At 50.6% G+C, this 22,237-nt stretch overlaps 1 protein-coding gene across 1 annotated transcript in view; it reads right to left on the bottom strand.

Moving 5' to 3' along the window:
- Positions 1-6,315: 6,315 nt before the first annotated feature.
- The window catches only part of CECR2 (CECR2 histone acetyl-lysine reader), a gene marked incomplete at its 5' end in the record, with an annotated part of 165,438 nt that continues 149,516 nt past the window's right edge, over positions 6,316-22,237 (bottom strand). Inside the window, 6 exon segments of the mRNA XM_079715567.1 lie at positions 6,316-7,646; positions 8,267-8,378; positions 9,494-10,796; positions 19,688-20,504; positions 20,635-20,763; positions 21,230-21,606. Of these exon segments, the coding sequence (XP_079571693.1) occupies positions 7,641-7,646; positions 8,267-8,378; positions 9,494-10,796; positions 19,688-20,504; positions 20,635-20,763; positions 21,230-21,606 (2,744 nt within the window). The 3' untranslated portion in view covers positions 6,316-7,640.

The following is a 22,237-nucleotide window of genomic DNA, read 5'->3' as shown; positions in this document are numbered from 1 at the left end:
GTCTCGAGGAGGCGTCCAGAGGAGAGGGGGTGGGAGTGGGGTGAGACGGGGCTGTGGGACAGGCCTGGGCCGCTCCGGGAGGGGCTGATGCACTGCCAGGGGCCACGGAGGAGCGGAGGGCTGTGAAGTGGGTGCGGCCAAGGCAGCAGCTCAGTCCCCGCCTCCAGGAAGGGAAGGGGGAGCCAGATGCCGGGAGGAAAATGACAGGAGAAGAGCTGGGATGAGTTGGGATGAAGGTAAAGAGAGGAGACTGGGGCAACGTTTATGGGGAGGGCACCCAGGGGAGGAGATGGGTGTGTGTGGTCAGAGGACTTGCGGGGGGTGGGGTGGGGGATGGAGCGAGGACAGTCCGGCCCCATGGACCTCGGGACACCCCAACCCAGGGTCCAGGGGCTGACCTTAAGGAGCCCTCACAGGATTCCTGTGCACACGGAAACTGCAAGCTTTGGAGAGTGGTTTGCAATGCTGACGGTACAAAGGTCACCAGGAGAGCTCTGAAAAACCCCGATGCCAAGGCTGCGCCCCAGACCAGGGAAAACCTCTGTGGGGAGGGCCCAGGCATCTGATTTTTTTAAAGTCCAGGTTTTTTTTAAACCCCTAATGGGTGGCCTAGAATGGCAACCATTGGTCTAGGGCATTGCAAAGCCCAACATAAGATCACTAAAATTTGCTGGATCAATCACAACAGCAGCGGCGGGAGACGCCATGGGGAGTAAACGGATGGACGGCAGAAATGACTGGACAGCAGGTCTGCTGGGTTTAGACCCCAAAGCATCCACCAGTCCAAGGGTGGGACTCGAAGCAGAGACAGGCGAACAAGGGCAGGTGTCAGGAGGGCGGGGCAGGGACGCGGGGGCGGGGCAGGGACGCAGGGGCGGGGCAGGTGTCAGGAGGGCGGGGCAGGGACGCAGGGGCGGGGCAGGTGTCAGGAGGGCGGGGCAGGGCTCATCAGCCCTGAAGCCTTGCACACTCCACACTCCGCCTCAGGCCCACAGGCGCTGAGGCCCAGCTCTCTGTGACTCCTCAGGTCTGGGACAGGAAGCCGGAATCCGCACTTCTAACAAAGCCCCGGGCAGTGCTGCAGCCCAGAGCCACATGGAGCCCCCTCCCTGGGCCACAGGACACACAGGACTCCTCCCGAGGCCAGCTCCACCCCCGCGCCTTGGGGATCTGTTTTCTGCACTGTGTCACCTTCACGGCAGTTCAGGCTGGCCCGGAGCAGAGCCCGGGTGAAAGGGGCGAGAGGGACTCAAGCCCGAACAGGGCTCAGGGGAGACGGAACGGAACCGGCCCGAGAGGGCCTGACACCCTGCGCCGGCATCTCTCCCTACCCACCAAGGCAGCTCAGCACCGCGTTCTGCTCATATGTTGCTCTCGTCCAGCCTTTCTGCCCTGTTTTTCTCCCTTTACTGTGAAGTCTGCAGACAAAGCCGTATTTTTCCTTCTGTCTTGTTAGTTAGTACACGAGCGCCAGGCACACAGAAGGGATTTAATAAATACTTACTGAGAAGGTGACTGCGAGTTAGTCTGTTTTCATCTTAGTTCCTGGGGCTGGGCCACGTCCTTGCCTTCCTCCTGCCGACTCAGTTCCTCCTCAAAGCAAAAGCTGTGGACACGCTCCAAGGAACCAACTGCAAGGCTCTAAAAAATAACAGCCAGCCTTAACTGGCCAGAACGGCTCCGCCGTCCGGCCACTTGCTGTCCGGAACGAGGTTCAGACCCAAGCAGCCAGGAGCGGGCAGTGCTTTTCCAAGTTGGAAGACTTCTCAAAGGCACCTGAACTGGTACCCACATCAGGGATGCAGAGAGGGTGGTGCTTCAGAAAACAACAGCCAAATCTGGAGACTTTCCAGCTGCCTCCTTGGCTAGTATTTCACCGTCCATCTTTCACCCAAGATCTTTGCTAGAATTACCTAAGGAAACTAAAGGAGTGAACCCTGGTAGCAGAAGGGGAACAAAAACAGGTGCACAGATGTTCCCCTTTTAAAAACCCACAGGAAAACCATGAGGCCAGGAGACAGATCTCCAGGATGCAGGTGGGGGAGGGGACAGGGTGGGCTGCGGCAGCCTGGACACTCAGCCCAGAGGCATTTCTCCCAAAGTCCTTTCCACAAAGTTTCAGGGTGAAGGTCGCCTCCAAGGGCCTGACCCTGGGTTAATCTCACCCTGGAGGTGCCACTTGTTTATAAAATTAAGACATCTTTCCTCCCAATGACAGGAATAGGTTTAGAGACAAAAGCCATTACTGTCTAACAAGACCTCTGGATGTTTCCAAATGTCAAAATGGAAAGTTCTGTCAGAATTTTGAGACTAACCGGCACTGATCACTCATGGCTGGCTTCCTTCCTTTTCCCTAAATCTTCCCCACCAGCTTTCTTTTCACGCTCCAATCTAAAGTAAGCATGGGTATCAGATATGGTACCCCTGGGGCTTAACAAGTATAAATGTCAAACAATGATTCTGTAAACAGGGATAGATTAACACCATCTGATGGACCAGGTTTTGAAACAGTTGACCAGTGGAAGACACTTTGTTTTGGTCCCAAGGAGATAAATCTGGGAAACACCCTAAGGGCATTCAGCTAAGAGCTAAGTTCCTACTAAAAAGTCAATCTCTGGCTAAAACTGTCAGAACATTCTGGCCTTCCTTTGGCGAGGAATTCATGTCATAGTAGGAGGGGTTCCAGTTGGGAATCCAAAAGTTAGAAATCAAACTTTACACGTATTCATACGAGCACACACAGGTCCACACATCAAGATGCAAAGGGGGCCAGGCCAGGGTCCTGGCCACCTGCCCCCGGCCCCGCCCAGGCTGAGGGGACTGAGTGTCAAGCGAGACAAACACTCCGACTGGCAACACATCAAATTCAGGGTTTACTAACAACTTCCACTTTAAAGTTCATTTTTCTGTGTTTCAAAAAACATATGGAAATGCAACTACTCAACTAGAAAATGTGATTGACATAGTATTTTATAGGAAAAATGTTTTGTATGGGGGACTGACTGCACTGTGAACACAGTTCTTAAAAAGGACAAGGACTGAAGTCTCAAAAATACATACCAATATATCAATGGGGATAATCTGACAACAAACAGGGACTTCCCTGGTGGTGCAGTGGTTAAGAATCCGCCTGCCAATGCAGGGGACACGGGTTCAAGCCCTGGTCCGGGAAGATCCCACATGCCGCGGAGCAGCTAAGCCCATGAGCCACAACTACTGAAGCCCGTGAGCCTGGAGCCTGTGCTCCACCAAGAGAAGCCACCACGATGAGAAGCCCACGCACTGCAACGAAGAGCAGCCCCTGCTCGCCGCAACTAGAGAAAGCCCGCGTGCAGCACCAAAGACCCAATGCAGCCATAAATAAATAAATAAATAAAATACCTTAAAAAAAAAAACAGCTGGAGGTTACGAAGGTCATGGCCCAGAAAGTGATAAACCTGAGGGGGAACAGATCTGGAAACTGGGACTATCTGTGGTAGCATTTCTACTGAAAGGTATTACTTACAAGGATAAAACAGGCCAGGAATTTTTGTGACCTAAGACTCCAGCTAACTAATAATGGGCGGCTCCTCTTCATCTCTCCTCCCCCTCCCCCAAACAACCCCCAGGAACTGGGAAGGAAAACTAGATTGGGAGGGAGGAGAGCACGGCCTAGTCCCCAAGCCCGGGTCCCCAGGCCCAGGCCCCGGCCCCCGGTGCACACTTCACTTACGGGCGGGCCTGGTTTGGGTGAGGCGCTGTCTGTGCAAGCGCCTGGGCTGGTGAGGGTGGCCCCGGGCTGGGCGCAGAAGGCGGGGCCCACAGGCCTGGCGGGGAAGAGTGTGTGATCCCAGACGCGGCCTGGACCCACCAGCCAGCTTCGTTACTGCTCAGCTTCTCTGCAGAGCCCCCGTCACCGGTGCGGGGCCCACCCCGTCCCCACCCCATGCGTGGCCCGCGGGGACCATGTGGGCTGAGATGGGGCTGCCTTTTTAGGTGACGGCCCTGGGGCCTAATTCAAACCTCTGTCCTGATGGGAGCTTGCCCCGATGATGAAAGTGACACAGGACACACACAACTCACACGTATCACCTTGCTATTTTAAGAATGTACTTTATACAAAATAACCAGTTCATATGGAAATAACTCTACAGACCTCCAAGGATCAAAAAGCTTTTTAAAACGTTTTTAAAAAATTATCCAACACACAGTATAGAACTAACTACTGAGGTAAGTGTGGCTCTCAGTGAAACAGGGAATCAGCAGACCAGACAAAATATACACACTATAAAAATAAATAGCATTCCCCTTTCCAGTACTGGCCAGGAAAGCTCACAGGCTTCTGCAGCAGAGGAGCCGGGCATGAGCCCCAGCTGGGGAGGGGGGCAGCGTTCAGTAACTCACTCCCAAGCCCACCTACCCTTTTCAAAACCACAGGACAGTCAGCTGGTTTGAGGCATTTCTCCATCAGGCCCCAGGGCAGAAGGAGGGAGAGACCAGTGGGCAGGCAGCCCGCTGACGGACCGCTCGGCGAGGGCCTGCGAAGCAGTGGGCACGAGGAGCAGCCAGCCTCACACGAGAGGACGCAGGGCAGGGAAGGCCCGTGTCCTGGGAGAGTCCAGTCACGGGCTCAGCCCCGGGCTGGGGACCCTGCACCCCGGCAGCCGTGGCCCGACAGCCCCAACTCCCACACGACCCGATGTCTGAGGTGGGCATCCCAGTCCTTCAGCTGGACTCTGAGCGCCCTGGAGGCCGCCGTTCTGTGACGGTCCCTGCCTCGGGGCGATTGGGTTAGGGTTTCACGGGAAATTTCAAACCAGGACTTGAGAGCAGTGTGTAGCTGTAGATTGGAACTTCCTTTAAAAAGTGAGAAAAAAGCTCAGCCCAGGTGACGCTGGCTGTCCTGGACAGCACGCAGCCCACTCCCGGACCGGGCAGGAACTAAGACAAGTGATGACCCAGCAGATAACCCGCGCGACAGAGACCTGGACGCCCAGTCACAAGAACACTGCCAGGCTCTGTGGGCCAGGCTGGCTGAGGGCCGAAGGCTTTCAAGCAACATGAAAATTTTCCTGTTCAGAGGCACCCGGGGCCCCAGGTAGGGCGTCCTGCTGACAACAGGCTAGTGTGTCCCCCACCCCTACCCCCTGCAAGGGCTCAGCAGCTTTAGTTTCACTTTTAAAAGGTGGGATGAGAAAAGTGTTATGAACAGGATCCTGTGTGCCTGTCCTTACTTAGTCTTCCTATGTTTTTACTGTAATAAACTTTAGCCAAGAACTAATTTTAAATGGACAGACTCTGAGGGGGAAAAAACCCCAGGCCAGACACCTTCCAAAAGGCTCTACTTTTCTCTCTGGATCTTTTATTTCCCTGGGTCCTGGGGAGACAGTTTCTAACCAAGGTCAGCGGTGGACGTGAAGTCCTCCCGGCCCCTGACAGGCCGCAGTGGTCCCGGGGAAGGCCCCTCTGGGACCTCCTCCCAGGCCGCGTTCCAGCTGGGCGGAGCGCAGGGGCCCGGCCGGGGACGGCCCTACCGGCCAAGGGATGCAGCAGGCTCACCACAGTAAGCACGTGGGGCTCCACTCCCTCCGCACCCCCTCAGTGTCCACTCACCCAGAAGGGAGGCTCCTGTCCTGTCCACAGCTCCTGGGGCAGCGGGTGACGGGGGAGGGGCTGCGGGGGGGGAGCAGGGCGACCCGAGGCCCCGAGGCCCCCAGGCGGAAGGAGAGGGCAGAATCGCTATGGTCCCTCCTGGCCCTGCCCCGGGCTGGTTCGGCTCAAGGCAGGGGTGTCCACAGCCTCGCACCCAAAGCAGCTTCAAGGCCGGCAGGGAGAAGGCTCTGGGCCCAGACCAGCTGCACAAAGCTGTGGTCTCCCCTCCCGGCTGGCGCACAGACACGCAGGGAAGCAGAGTGTCCTGGGCACGGTCCTTCACAGCTCGGGGGCCAACCTGGACCTGCCCGCAACCCTACCCCGTCCTTCCCGAGGGGCGACACTGACCTCCCCACCCTGAACCACATCACACCAGTGACAGGGTTCTAACAAGAACCAGGATCCAATAAGAACACAGCCCCCAAACTCACTCCATCTAAAAGCACGCCAAATTTTAGTCTGGTAAGGAAAAATGCATGTTTCTGTGCAGCATGTCTGGGAGGCGTCCGCGTTCCCAGGGCTCAACCTGCCCAAGCCTCATGAGCCCCGCAGGTCAGCATCCACGTGTTTGGAGCTGGTGCCTGGGTTCCACGTGGACAACAGGGATGTTTCCAACTTGTTTCTTTTCCTACTGAAAGCGCAGGTTTATTCCAGCTTCATCAAGGACGCTAGGACTGGAGGCAAGGTTCTCTTGGCCTCTCACACAGTTGAATTTATAAGAAACAAGTGCAAATCAACCAACCAATGTTTTATGGAAGCCTTTCTACTATCCCAAAGGCATGCTTGAAAAATATACTATTCTCTACAGAAACCTGTAACTTGAGGGCATCTTCCTTAGTTGTTGTTTTTTTCTTTTTTCCTTTGTGGGATATTCAAAAGTTTAAAACGTATGAGTCCTAACTTTGGTGGCATCTCAGCTAAAATCAAAGAATGCTAATAAACAGGGAGAATCCAGTGTCGTTGGCTTCTAAAACTGTAATAAAGTAACTTAATACTGTAAAACTGTTTCCTATCACAGACAGACAAGTGATTTCAAGAACTTGTTCTTGATAGCTATTTTAAATCACCATGACTTATTTTACTATGATTCACATAAAATGAATAAAAACTATATATACTGAAATATTCCTAAATTCAAGCTGTAAATCTATAGAATACATTTTCCTATTAAAAACTGTGCAGCTTCTTTATTGATACTAAACATATACAAACCTGAGTAGTCACTGCCACAAACTGTGATTCGTGCCAGGAAGCTTGTGGCGTCTTCTAGACCACAGTCCCGGCAGGGCTGTGACGGGGACGGGTCACCTCACCTTCTAACGAGCAAATGCCCCTGATATTGGTTTACAACTACCTGGTGGGGCAGCTGGCCAACCAGGAGGGGCGCTGCTGTGCTGGACCAGGACCTGGGCGCCAGGCCAGGGGGCTGCCCCTCAGGCTGACAGGAAGAGCCCGTTAGAGGAAACACGGCGGCCTTGCCTGCCCTCTCCTCCAGCTCCCAAATGTGAGTGGGCCAGGGCTGTAAACAGAGGAGGGTAAGCAGGGCTGCGGGCCCACCGGCCAGACTCCACCCCCACCACCCGCCCTGCAGGCTTTACGAACAATACATTCACCACCAACGACAGAAATCATCTTAAAGGCAACATGAAAACTCTGTAAACTGGACCCAGCTCCAAACACATCCAACACAAGTAGTCCCTTCCCCAAACTTATACCTGAGTGCAGCTGCCATGACAGCCCACCAGCACCGCCCCCCCAGGTCAGGATGATCTTCCCTGAACCAGAGTCTCAGGGTCTGGAAAAGCCACCAGAGTCCAGCCCATCTGGTCTCCACTCTCGCCCAGGACCTCGCGAGCAGGTGCGTCGGTAAGAAGGGGCGTCCGGGCTCTGGGACGCAGGAAGTGATGCCAATGATGGGAGGGGGGGCGGGGCCGCGCCCCCCTCCTCCCCGTTCTCCACCCTCGTCATATGCAGCTTTCTGTTTCCCTGGGGCTTGTCTCCTCCTTGGACTAGCTCTGAGGGAAGCAAAATAAAGACAATTTAAACAAAATTAACATGTGTTAACCGTTAACACAATTACGCCGAGGAACTGCACGCACAAGCATTCCTCTCCATCTGGGGAAACAGCCTGATTTGGCTCCGTCAGCCAGTTCTGCCAGAGTGCGGGCTCCGAATCCTGGAATGCCCGACTCACAGCTCAGCCCTGTAGCGGCCGAGGACTCCTGCCTCCAGGGAAGCTGGGTCGGGCCAGGGGAGAGAGAGCCCGCACGGGCAGCTCCGGGCACGGCGCCCAGCACCGTGGACCAGCCTCTCCCAGATGAAGTAGGTGAGGAGGGTAAAACAGACAAGGGATCGTATCCAAGAAATGCTGGCAGCCAGTCTGGGAAAAGGAAGTTTAAATAATCCCCAAACAGCTGGTGCCGTAAGAATAGGAAAAAGGGACTCGCCAGTACGGGAGGGAAGCTGCTTCCGAGGCCCCGTCAGCTGGAGTGCTTGGGCCGGGCCCTCCCCGGCCACCCACAGGACACAAAGCCCTTTCCGGGGGACAGTCCCTGCATCGACGGCAACAAACTCAAGTCCTTACTTCCTGCCGCCTGGAAGAATAAGAAGAGCTCTGACATTTCATCACTCTGACCTGATCGAGAGGAAGCGTTGGGGGCTCATGTAGTGGCAGCCCCTCCTGCGGCGCGGCTGGCGCCGGCGTCTTTGGGAACGAGGGCCGGGACTGGGCCGGGTGCATCTGCAGCCTAGAGACGTAAGTAAGGGACGGTTAAGAATGAGCAAAGACAGACTCGGTGCAAAGGAAAAAACCTTTAATTGTGAAAAGTCTCACACAGACCCTGCCTTGACTACCCAGGGGATCAACACTGGACACTGACACAGGTGCTGCCAGGTGTGGCGGGTGAGACACGCCCGACACCACCTGTGCAGGACTCCTGACAGAGGTGTTCAATGTGACTCTGAACATGAGGAAACAATGAGAAGAATCCAGGGTCTGGGGCACTCTGACAGCAGAACTGGCCTCCGGTCTTTGAAAAACAAAGAAAGCAAAGCCAGTGTTGTAAATTAAGAGACTACGCAGGCACAGCAACCAAACGTAGATCCATGAACCTCGAATGGATCCTGAATGGGGAAAAAAATCAAAAAGAAACAGGGCTACAAGGACACTCTGCGGACAACTGAAGAAATCAAACAAGGCCTCCATCAGACCAGCTGAGGTAACGGCCTGGGGCTGTGCTCCGGGAGGACAAAGACAAGACATGAAACACAACAGGTGTTCAGAGAGGTATAAACAAATGCGGGCAGGTCGGCTGAGGCTGGCCTAGGAGGGTACTTTAGGTAGAGGATGCTGGTTTTATGGTGAGGCTTTTTCAAGACTTGATTTCAAAACTTCCTGGATGACAGATTACCTGGGTGGGTCTATTAGAATTCTCATGGGGACAGTCATGTGACTTGCCCTAGTTCTGGATAAACCTAGTTTTTTCATTCAGTGTTAGAGGAAGAAAGGAGAGCCAAGGAGTAAGCCCGGGACACCACCTGTGACCGCCCACCCCAGGTCTGAGACCCCTTCACCCGGGTGAGAGCCTCTGCCTACAGCTCCCAAACGCTGGCCATCAGGTGTCCAAAATCTAACTGCACCGTCACTTAAATGCCAATTCACGTTCACGAGGGAAAAAGCCACCACAGACAAGACTGGACTGCAAAGCTAGCGCCTTCCCAGTAAGTCCCCCGCACCCATGACCCACACGCCCTTCCCGCGTCCAGACCCCGCACACCACCTTCGTTCCCAAGGCCGTCTTTCTTTGTAAAACTACCATCTACTCTTTTTCTCCCCAGAAAACAGCACTCTGTGCAGCCTTACCCGGGCGGCCTGTACACCTCCTGGAGAGGCACCCTCACCCCACTTCCAGGGCCCATCTGCTCCATCATCACAGCCTGCAAGTGGCCCAGGCCCTCTTCTGGGTAGCGGTAGAGGGGGCACTCGGGGGACAGGCCATTGGGCTGGGCCACCACTGGGCGATGAGGCGGGTGAGCAGCCGTGGGGGAGGAGTAAGCCCTGGGCTGGAAATGCCCGGCCGGCCTCTGCGATGGGTACGGAGGCCCCGCGTGCAGCATCACTCCGTGCGGGGGGTAAGCAGACGAACCGAAGCCCACCCCCGAGCTCAGCGGCGCAGGAGGCGTTCCGTACAGATACTCGCTGGCTGACAGTGAACTCTGCCGCTTGGTAGCTGCATTGTGGTTGTCCAGATCTAAAAATTCTTTGGGACTCTCTGGCCTCTCCATAGACTCATCCTGCTTCTCCTCTGGGCCGGGATTCTGCCCGTCAGCTGTCTTGGCGACCACGGCGTCCACCCGCGCGGGGGAAGTTAAGGCAGCGCTCAGTGCCTCGCAGCCCTGCAGCCCGGCCCCAGGGCTCTTGTCGAGGAAGAGGGGCCTGGCAGGGGCAGGCTGAGCCGGCGGCGGCCCGCTCGGGCTTCCCGGGGCAGGGAGGTGTCTCTGCCAGTCTGAAAAGCCCTGTGGACACGAGTAATAAGGAGTCCGCGGGTAGTGATGGTACGAAGGCTGGGGTGGCGGCTGGTAGGGGTACCTCATTCCCTGATGGGGGCGGTACCGGGGGAAGACTCCAGAATGAGGGTCGTGGGACCGAAACGCCCGAGGGGGAAAAGGCTGAGGGTGCGGGGCTGAGGGCTTGCCCCCCATCACGGGGCCCACAGCCTGCAGGCCTGGGCCGACGTGGTACCGTGCTGTGGAGCCAGGGTACTCCAGGCCAGGCGCGTACAGAGGGGGGCAGGCGGGCTCGGCAGGCGGCATGGCCTCCGGTGGCGCCCTGCCCTTGCCCTCAGACCCACACGGAGAGGCTTCCACCCTCAGTCCATTTTCAGGCAGCGCCCCCGGGTCAGCTAGGGCGCACCCCTGGGCGGCTGGGCCTGCGAAGCCGCTCCCCGAGAGCCAGGTGCCCCTGCCCGTGCTCAGTGGGCAGCTGTCTCCAGGCTCTGAGGACTCGCGCCTAAGCTCTGGGCCATCCGAATCCCTTCCCTGGGGCGAGCTCCGCCTGGCACAGTCGGCCTGCAGCGGGGGCACGGGGTGAGGTAGCTGCTTGAGGAACGCCCCCTCCAAAGCACCAACACTGGCTGGTTTCTCCTCGAGCCCAGGCAAGGGATCTGCTGCAAGAAAAATGGAGACAAAGTTGCACCTTGGGAGCTGAAACCCCAGCATACGACGGGCAGTCAGACAATGTGGACATGGGGCCCCCGTGGCGACACCCTGATTCCCCCAACCCAGACCAGGGCTAAGGCTCTGCAGCCCCTGCAAGGTCTGCCAGAGGCCTCGCAATCCCTTCCAGACTAGCAAGGGGGTGCGATCCGTGTGCCCGACTCCGAGGACATGTGTGTGAAACAGGATGGAGGGTGCACTGGCGCTGGAACTGCAGGCCTGGTTGGGAGGCTGTACCCTGACAGTGAGAAAGAGGGACCCGGCACGAGGACACCAGGAATGCTGGAACCCAACCTCTGGCATCAGGACACCCGCTGCAAGGGAGTAGGGGCTAGGTTCTGTTCCCCACCACACACTCAGTCATTCACACAAAACGGGGCTCAATCAGTATTTGCTGAATGAAAGTACACATCTTGTCTGGACATCTTGAAAACAAGATGCCGAGGGTGTTAACACTCAGAAGGCATCTTCGGCACATTACAGAAATTGAATAACAATCAGACTAAATTACTAGACTCAAAGGCTTAATTACAAACGCAGAATTCTTTCCCTTGTTGTTGTGTTTAGCCATAAACACGTCTTATTATTATGATCTCTGAGGTAGGGCAGAGTTGCCCAGAGGTGGTCACAGTACGATTCTGGTGAGAGCTTAAGGACAAGATCAAGAATTCATGACTTTTAAGATCAACTAGGATCGCAGGCTCCTGATGAACTAACGCTGGCTTTAAAGATCAAAGGTACAAGCTATACAATGATAATGAAAATGTGCACTTTTCATCATTCAGTCAACATAAAACATGGCAACATCGCACACAAAAACAAACAATAAACAAGTGGGACCTAATGAAACTTACAAACTTTTGTACAGCAAAGGAAACCATAAACAAAACGAAAAGACAACCTATGGATTGGGAGAAAATACTTGCAAATTATGCGACCAACAAGGGCTCAATTTCCAAATATACAAACAGCTCATACAACTCAACATAAAAACAAACCAATCAAAAAATGGGTACAAGACATAAATAGACATTTCTCCAATGAAGACATACAGATGGTCAACAGGCACATGAAAAGATGCTCATCATCACTAATCATTAGAGAAATGCAAATCCAAACTACAACGAGGTATCACCTCACACTAGTCTGAATGGCCATCATTAAAGAGGTCTACCAATAATAAATGTTGGACAGGATGTGGGGAAAAGAGAACCCTCCTACACTGTTGGTGGGAATGTAAATTGATGCAGCCACTATAGAGAACGGAATGAAGGTTCCTTAAAAAACTAAAAATAAAGTTAACGTATGATCCTGCAATCCCACTCCTGGGCATATATCTGGAGGAAACCATAGTTCGAAAAGACACATGCACCCCAATGTTCACTGCAGCACTATTTACAATAGCCAGGTCATGGAAGCAACCTAAATGTCCATCAACAGATGAACGGCTAAAGAAGATGTGGTACATATACACAATGGAATACTACTCAGCCATAAAAAGAATGAAATAATGGCATTTGCAGCAACATGGATGGACATAGAGATTGTCACACTAAGTCAGAGAAAGACAAATACCACATGATATCACTTATATGTGGAACCTAAAATACGACACAAATAACCTTATCTACGAAACAGTCACAGGCTTAGAGAACAGATGTGGCTGCCAAGCGGGAGGGGAAGTGGGGGATGGATGGGTTGGGAGTTTGGGATTAGCAGATGCAAATTATTACATACAGGACAGATGAACAACAAGGTCCTACTGTAGAGCACAGAGAACTATATTCTATATCCTGTGATAAACCATCATGGGAAAGAATGTATTTACATGTGTAACTGAATCACTGCTGCTGAACAGCAGAAATGAATACAACACTGTAAATCAACTACACTTCATTAAGGTAATAAAATGCAAACAAAACAAACAAAATCCATGGCAACACAGACAGACTGCTCCAAGGTTTGGTCCTGGGACTTTTCCTCCAAAGCTCTGAATTCCAGACACGTCTGAAATCATTACTGGAAAATTTTGCTGAAGCTGGTATTCACGGGACGGGGCTTTCCTCCAAAGAAACACTAAATGGAAGTTTGAGTTCTAGGTCCACCCCCAACTTTACATGGAACTGTCATCATATCTTGCAGAAGTCCAGGTGTCCCCCACTCTCTCACATGCAACACAGGCTAGACGTCTATCCCGGAAACAAGCATTAATCACACAAAGGAGTCCTGTCGCCTTTCTCCTGCAGTTTTAGGTTTACTCTCTTAAATGGCATTTTTGAGAAACCCCTTCAAGATTTGCTGGTCTCACTAACTACTCTTCATTCTCAGCAGGCACAGATATGCACCCGAGGAGAGAAGAATGAAGAGAACTGGACCTTAAGTAAAAGGCTGGAATGTATTTCCCATGGGTAACTTTCAGGACAGCAATTTTTAAGTGGGGCTGGATAATGCAGGGGTTGAGGACACAAACGCTGGACCCGGTGCGTCTGGTTCAAATCCCAGGACCCACCCAACCACCCTGTCCCCAGAACTAGATGAAGGCAAATAACCATCTTCGTGCCTTGGAATTTCTATCTATAAAAACGAGGATGATAACAGCTCCCTGAAAGGCTTGCTCTGAGAATTCCGAGGGTCAGTATGGGTAAAAGTCTCAAAAAGAGTGCCTGGTACAGTAAGCACTGCACCTGTGCAGTGATGATCATCACAGAAATCCTTCTGGACCATGACTGGCTCAACCCAGCGTAATTAAAGAACAAGAGGCTGGAGGCGAGTCTACATTTTGTACAACAGTCTGTGTTAAAAGGTGAGTCATCTTGAGTTGAGTGTGCTGTGAGGAGCTTCAGCGCACGTCCTGAACTGAAGTGTCGGCTCAGCCATTTCACGAGGAACTCTGGTCTGAAGGGCCGGTGGCAAGGACGCTGCATGGGGCCCACTATGCGCAAGTGAAACAGACTAATAAGCACAAAGGGAAAAAAGGTGGATGGGCTAGGTGTGAAGTGAGATTGCCAGATTTATCTCCTGTCCAGGTGAAATGTGGATCCCCTCTAGCAACAGGAGGTGTAAAGAGAGAGGACCTTCAAGACGGCAGAGGAGTAAGACATGGAGATCACCTTCCTCTCCACAAATATATCAAAAAATACATCTAAGTGTGGAACAACTTGTGCAGAATAACTACTGAATGCTGGCAGAAGACGTTAGACTTCCCAAAAGCCGTGTGGCTGACAGGGTCTTGGTGCTCTGGCCAGCTGTCAGGCCTGAGCCTCTGAGGTGGGAGAGCCAGATTCAGGACACTGGACCACCAGACCTCCCGGCCCCAAGTAGTATCCACTGGCAAGAGCTCTCCCAGAGAGCTCCATCTCAACGCTAAGACCCAGCTCCACTCAACAACCAAAAAGCTCCAGTGCTGGACACCCCCTACCAAACAACTAGCAAGACAGGAACACAACCCCACCCATTAGCAGAGACGCTGCCTAAAATCATAATAAGGTCACAGACACCCCAAAACACACCACCGGACGCAGTCCTGCCCACCAGAAAACAAGATCCACCCTCAACCACCAGAACACAGGCACCAGTCCCCTCAACCAGGAAGCCTACACAACCCACCGAACCAACCTCACCCACTGGGAGAAGATACCAAAAACAATGGGAACTACGAAACTGCAGCCCGCAAAAAGGGGACCCCAAACACAATAAGTTAAGCAAAATGAGAAGACAGAGAAATATGCAGCAGATGAAGGAGCAAAGTAAAAACCCACCAGACCAAACAAATGAAGAGGAAATAACCAGTCTACCTGAAAAGGAATTCAGAGTAATGATAGTAAAGATGATCCAAAATCTTGGAACTGGAATGGAGAATATACAAGAAACGTTTAACAAGGACCTAGAAGAACTAAAGAGCAAACAAACAGTGATGAACAGCACAATAAATGAAATTAAATATTCTCTAGAAGGAATCAATAGCAGAATAACTGAGGCACAAGAACGGATAAGTGACCTGGAAGATGAAATAGTGGAAATAACTACCAAAGAGCAGAATAAAGAAAAAAGAATGAAAAGAATGGAGGACAGTCTCAGAGACCTCTGGGACAACATTAAACACACCAACATTCGAATTATAGGGGTCCCAGAAGAAGAGAAAAAGGGACTGAGAAAATATTTGAAGAGATTATAGTTGAAAATGTCCCTAATATGGGAAAGGAAATAGTCAATCAAGTCCAGGAAGCTCAAAGAGTCCCACACAGGATAAATCCAAGGAGAAACATGCCAAGACACATATTAATCAAACCATCAAAAATTAAATACAAAGAAAAAAATACTGAAAGCAGCAAGGGAAAAGCAACAAATAACATACAAGGGAATCCTCATAAGGTTAACAGCTGATCTTACAGCAGAAAGTCTGCAAGCCAGAAGGGAGTGGAAGGGCACATTTAAAGGGATGAAAGGGAAAAACCTACAACCAAGATTACTATACCCAGCAAGGGATCTCATTCAGATTCAATGGAGAAATTAAAACCTTTGTGGACAAGCAAAAGCTAAGAGAATGCAGCACCACCAAACCAGCTTTACAACAAATGCTAAAGGAACTTCTCTAGGCAGGAAACACAAGAGAAGAAAAAGACCTGCAATAACAAACCCAAAACAATTAAGAAAATGGTAATAGGAACATACATATTAATAATTACCTTAAATGTAAATGGACTAAATGCTCCAACCAAAAGACACAGACTGGCAGAATGGATACAAAAACAAGACCTGTGTATAAGCTGTCTACAAAAGACCCACTTCAGACCTAGGGACACATACAGACTGAAAGTGAGGGGATGGAAAAAGATATTCCACGCAGATGGAAATCAAAAGAAAGCTGGAGCAGCAATTCTCATATCAGACAAAATACTCTTTAAAATAAAGACTACTACAAGAGACAAAGAAGGACACTACATAATGATCAAGGGATCAATCCAAGAAGAAGATATAACAATTGTAAGTTTTATGTACCCAACATAGGAGCACCTCAATACATAAGGCAAATGCTAACAGCCATAAAAGGGGAAACTGACAGTAACACAATCATAGTAGGGGACTTTTTAACACCCCACTATCACCTAATAAGGAAACACAAGCTTTAAACGACACATTAAACAAGATGGACTTAATTGCTATTTATAGGACACTTCATCCAAAAACAACAGAATACAGTTTCTTCTCAAGTGCTCATGGAACATTCTCCAGGATAGATCATATCTTGCGACACAAATCAAGCCTCAGTAAGCTTAAGAAAACTGAAATCATATCACGCATCTTTTCCGACCACAACTCTATGAGACTAGATATCAATTACAGGAAAAAACCTGTAAAATATACAAACACAAACACACGGAGGCTAAACAATATGCTACTAAATAACCAAGAGATCAATGAAGAAATCAAAGAGGAAATCAAAAAATATCCAGAAACAAATGACAATGAAAACACGACGACGCAAACCCTATGGGATGCAGCAAAAGCAGTTGTAAGAGGGAAGTTTAGAGCAATACAATCCTACCTCAAGAAACAAGAAAAATCTCAAATAAACAACCTAACCTTACACCTAAAGCAATCCGAGAAAGAAGAACAAAAAAACCCCAAAGTTAGCAGAAGGAAAGAAATCATAAAGCTCAGATCAGAAATAAATGAAAAAGAAATGAAGGAAACGATAGCAAAGATCAATAAAACTAGAAGCTGGTTCTTTGAGAAGATAAACAAAATTGATAAACCATTAGCCAGACTCATCAAGAAAAAAAGGAAGAAGACTCAAATCAATAGAATTAGAAATGAAAAAGGAGAAGTAACAACTGTCACTGCAGAAATACAAAGGATCATGAGAGATTACTGCAAGCAACTATATGCCAATAAAATGGACAACCTGGAAGAAGTGGACAAATTCTTAGAAAAGCACAACCTGCCAAGACTGAATCAGGAAGAAATAGAAAATATAAACAGACCAATCGCAAGCACTGAAATTGAAACTGTGATTAAAAATCTTCCATCAAAGAAAAGCCCAGGACCAGATGGCTTCACAGGTGAATTCTATCAAACTTTCAGAGAAGAGCTAACACCTATCTTATCAAACTCTTCCTAAATATAACAGATGGAGGAACACTCCCAAACTCATTTTACAAGGCCACCATCACCCTGATACCAAAACCAGACAAAGATGTCACAAAAAAAGAAAACTACAGGCCAGAATCTCTGATGAACATAGCTGCAAACGTCCTCAACAAAATACTAGCAAACAGAATCCAACAACACATTAAAAGGATCATACACCATGATCAAGTGGGGTTTCTCCCAGGAATGCAAGGATTCTTCAGTATATGCAAATCAATCAGTGGGATACACTATATTAACAAATTGAAGGATAAAAGCCATATGATCAGAAAAAGATGCAGAAAAAGCTTTTGACAAAATTCAACACCCATTTATGATAAAAACTCTCCAGAAAGTAGGCATAGAGGGAACTTACCTCAACATAATAAAGGCCATATATGACAAACCCACAGCCATCATAGTTCTCAATGGTGAAAAACTGAAACCATTTCCTCTAAGGTCAGGAACAAGACAAGGTTGTCCACTCTCACCATTACTGAACATACTTTTGGAAGTTTTAGCCACAGAAATCAGAGGAGAAAAAGAAAAAGGAATCCAAATCGGAAAAGAACAAGTAAAACTGTCACTGTCTGCAGATGATATGATACTGTACATAGAGAATCCTAAAGATGCTACCAGAAAACTACTAGAGCTAATCAATGAATCTGGTAAAGTAGCAGGATACAAAATTAATGCACAGAAATCTCTTGCATCCCTATACACTAATGATGAAAAATCTGACAGAGAAATTAAGGAAACACTTTCATTTATCACTGCAACAAAAAGAATAAAATACCTAGGAATAAACCTACCTAAGGAGACAAAAGACCTTATGAAAGAAATTATGGATGATACAAACAGATGGAGAGATATACCATGTTCTTGGACTGGAAGAATCAACATTGTGAAAATGACTATACTACCCAAAGCAATCTACAGATTCAATGCAATCCCTAGCAAACTACCAATGGCATTTTTCACACAACTAGAACAAAAAATTTCACAATTTGTACGGAAGCACAAAAGGGCCCGAACAGCCAAAGCAATCTTGTGAAAGAAAAACGGAGCTGGAGGAATCAGGCTTCCTGACTTCAGACTATACTACAAAGCTACAGTAATCAAGACAGTATGGTACTGGCACAAAAACAGAAAGATAGATCAATGGAACAGGATAGAAAGCCCAGAGGTAAACCTACATACCTATGGCTAACTCATCTATGACAAAGGAGCTAAGGATATACAATGGAGAAAAGACAGTCTCTTCAGTAAGTGGTGCTGGGAAAACTGGAAAGCTACACATAAAAGAATGAAATTAGAACACTCCATAACACCATACACAAAAATAAACTCTAAATGGATTAGAGATCTAAATTTTAGACCAGACACTATAAAACTCTTAGAGGAAACCACAGGCAGAACACTCTATGACATAAATCACAGCAAGATCCTTTTTGACTCACCTCCTAGAGAAATGGAAATAAAAACAAAAATAAACAAATGGGACCTAATGAAACTTCAAAGCTTTTGCACTGCAAAGGAAACCATAAACAAGATGAAAAGACAACCCTCAGAATAGGAGAAACTATTTACAAATGAAGCAACTGACAAAGGATTAATCTCCAAAATATACAAGCAACTCAATATCAAAAAAACAAACAACCCAACCCAAAAATGGGCAGAAGACCTAAATAGACATTTCTCCAAAGAAGATATACAGATTGCTAACAAACACATGAAAGGTGCTCAACATCACTAATCACTTGAGAAATACACATCAAAACTACAATGAGTATCACCTCACACCGGTCAGAGTGGCCATCATCAAAAAAATCTACCAACAATAAATGCTGGAGAGGGTGTGGAGAAAAGGGAACCCTCCTGCACTGTTGTTGGGAACGTAAAGTGATACAGCCACTAGGGAGAAGAGTAGGGAGGTTCCTTAAAAAACTAAAAACAGAACTACCATACAGCCCAGCAATCCCACTGCTGGGCATATACCCTGAGAAAACCATAATTCAAAAACAGTCACGTACCACAATCTTCACTGCAGTACTGTTTACAATAGCCAGCACATGGAAGCAACCTAAGCGTTCATCCACAGATGAATGGATAAAGAAGATGTGGCACATATATACAGTGGAATGTTACTCAGCCATAAAAAGAAACGAAATTGAGTTATTTGTAGTAAAGTGGATGTACCTAGAGTCTGTCATACAGAGTGAAGTAAGTCAGAAAGAGAAAAACAAATACTGTATGCTAACACATATATATGGACTCTTAAAAAAAAAAAAGGTTCTGAAGAACCTAGGGGCAGGACAGGAACGAAGACACAGACAGAGAATGGACTTGAGGACACAGGGAGGGGGAAGGGGAAGCTGGGACGAAGTGAGAGAATCGCATGGACATATACACACTACCAAATGTAAAACAGATAGCTAGTGGGAAGCAGCCGCATAGCACAGGGAGATCAGCTCGGTGCTTCTGTCCACCTAGAGGGGTGGGATAGGGAGTTTGGGAGGGAGACGCAAGAGAGAGGGGATATTGGGACATATGTATACGTACAGCTGATTCACTCTGTTATACAGCGGAAACTAACACACCATTGTAAAGCAATTATACTCCAATAAAGATGTTAAAAAAAAAAAAAAAAGGTGAGTCCTTAATTAACAGCTTAGAGAGCCAAAGGGCAGATGAAGGTGAGGCTGGGAATTACCTCGGCCGTTCTCAGGCTCCAGTGTTTCCCTGCTGTCCTGTGTCCGCCCATGGTCCCCCAAGGCAGGCTTGGGGGCCGCCACGCCCACTGGGGGGAAAGGGCCAGGCACGGGGGGCGGCACGGGCTGGCGGGGGCGGTAAGGCATGCCTGGCGGGCACCCCCGCGAGGAGAGCTGCTGCATGGCGAGCATCTCTGGGCTGTCCAGCATGGAGTCCCCACCCTGCATTCCCCGCAGGGCCTGGGCCGGTGCTCCAAAGAAAGAACCTTGCGTTGGTGCTGGAGGGGGCTGGAACCGATGTCCGCCAGGTTTACAGGGTGGTCGCATGTACCCCGAAGAAGGAACTCCGTGAGGTAGGAAGCCTGATTGTTCTGGCCACTGGTTTGGGGGGAGGGGTGCTCTCATCACTCGGGAATCTATCATGTGACCCAGAGTGCGAGGCTGGTGAGAGGGTCCTGGCCCCATGGGGGGCTTCTCATCTGGCCCCAAGGGTCCTGGATTTGTAGCACCGTGATTCCCATTCCAGACTGCAGAGTGTACTCGACTCAGGTACTTGTAGGATCGGTACATGTGGCTGGGAGGGATTTCTGAACTCTCAGGAAAGGCTGGGGGTCGGGCCGGAGCCCCCCCGTGCCTGGGAGGGATAAAGCCCGGCTGGAAATGAGCTGGGGGATACACAGTCCCCTCCTGGCTGGGGCCGCTCATCTGCCCAAGCAGTGAGGGTCCAGGACGCGATCCCATGTCAGCAAGGGGCGCTAGCCCCCCGCACACTGGCTTCTCGTCAGGGGGGCCTCGGTGGTGGTTAATTCCAGCTGGAGGCTGGTGACAAGAAAAGAGAAGATGTGCTTACCACAAGGTAATGGGAAATTACAAGTCCAATTTAACCTGGGGAGAGACTGTATTTCTGAAACGCACCTTTGCACCTGTGCATGCTGAGCCGTTTGCTTACCTGCACTGCTAAAGGCTGGGGCTGCTGTCCAGGCCCACCGGGGTGCGGATCTGGGGCTCCAGAGGAGACACGGATGGTGGCAGGATCCGCCCCTCGGAGAGGACAAAACGTTCCCTGTCCTGCTGGCCTCTGGAGGGCATGGAGCAAAGGCAAGAAGAAGAAGAGAAGAAGCACACCCTTCGCATCCGGAAGACGAATGTCCTGCTGGAGGACAAGGCCGCCTCCTGCTCCGAGCACACACTCACCACAAGAGGGGCCAGAGCAGGGGCTTCCCGTCCTTGTCTCTCCCCAGAGCCGCCTCCGCCAGTGTTCTCCCCAACTGCTCCCCTCGTGAAGGGGTCACTTACACACTGTATGTACCTCTGTGCCTTTGACTTAAGAGGGGTTAATGCCCGTGTTGAGAATGTGTGGTTCAAATGATTTCAAAAAAGAAGGATTTAAAACAAAGGAAGCATAGAGGAAGGGCAGACGGGGAGAAGAGAGCATCCATAAGCAGTAACACCATTTTGGAAGAGGATCTGATTGAGAAGGATTCACGCCCCGCCCCCCAGCCCCCAACCAGGGGAAACCACAACAGGACAAAGCCGCTCCTCACCAGCTGGCTTGAGAGGGGTGCCTGGCCGGCTCCACTGTAATGCAGGGGTCCAGGGAGGCCACCGCTGTTCGGTGTGCCCACCTCGCCAGAGGGCTGTGCAGAGCCGCTGCTCTCACCGGCCCCAGAGGATGCAGCGCGGCGCCCAGGGGGCAGCGACTTCCCTCCGTTCTCCGCGGGCTGCTGCTTCCGGCCGGGTGCCTCCGAGTCCCGGGAGCGGGTGCACACGTGGCTGCGTGCAGCCCGACCACGCCTCTTCTCCCGCTTCTCCTCCTCTCTGACCCAGAATTCTTCGTCCGTGTCCCCATCCTCACCAGGAAAATGCTTCAGCATCGCGCGGTGGAAGCACCTCTCCAGGTTGTCCGACATCTTGGTGTACTCTGCGGGGGACCGAGGCCTGAGCCCCGTTGGGCAGGCCCCCAGACCTCCGCCCACAAACACGCAACGAGGCAGCCCCGGGCTCAACTGCGCGACTGCCTGGGCTGCAGTGCTTCCTACGTTGTAGGGCTACGGACACGAGACCGGGACAAGAAACCAGAACACGGATTTCTGGCCTCCAGCCTGTGTGGCTGGGACAGTGAGCCCAGTACCCCAAACCAGTAAAAATTGAATTCTTTAAGGCCGAACTGCAGAAACATTAAGTACAATCACTGAATCTGTCTAGTAAAAAAAAGAAGGCATTGTGAGCTCAAGTTTCAGCACCTGGCGCGACACGGGCTGTGTCATCAGAGGTCTGCTCTGTGATGCAAAGGTGGCTGACGGTGGAGGCTGAGGAGAACCAGAGCCAGGCGGGCCTGGGGGAAGACGAGGACCTGGGCCATCAGCCACCGCTGCCCCTCTGGTCGTGTGGGACGGGACAGGGCCCGGCACGCCCATCCCACAGCGTTAACACACATTCTCTTTGTGGTCCCCGAGAAAGGTGTGAATCTCTAGAAGGTGTGTTTCTAAAAGAGGAGGCGTGTTACTCTTGGTCCTCCTGGTGCACCAGTGTGCGTCCACAGCAACCCCCTC

The sequence above is a fragment of the Hyperoodon ampullatus genome (assembly GCF_949752795.1).
Source record: "Hyperoodon ampullatus genome assembly, chromosome: 11".
NCBI classification, from domain to species: domain Eukaryota; kingdom Metazoa; phylum Chordata; class Mammalia; order Artiodactyla; family Ziphiidae; genus Hyperoodon; species Hyperoodon ampullatus.
The sequence above is the reverse complement of the archived record's forward strand: the minus strand, read 5'-3'. Positions and strand labels throughout refer to the sequence as shown.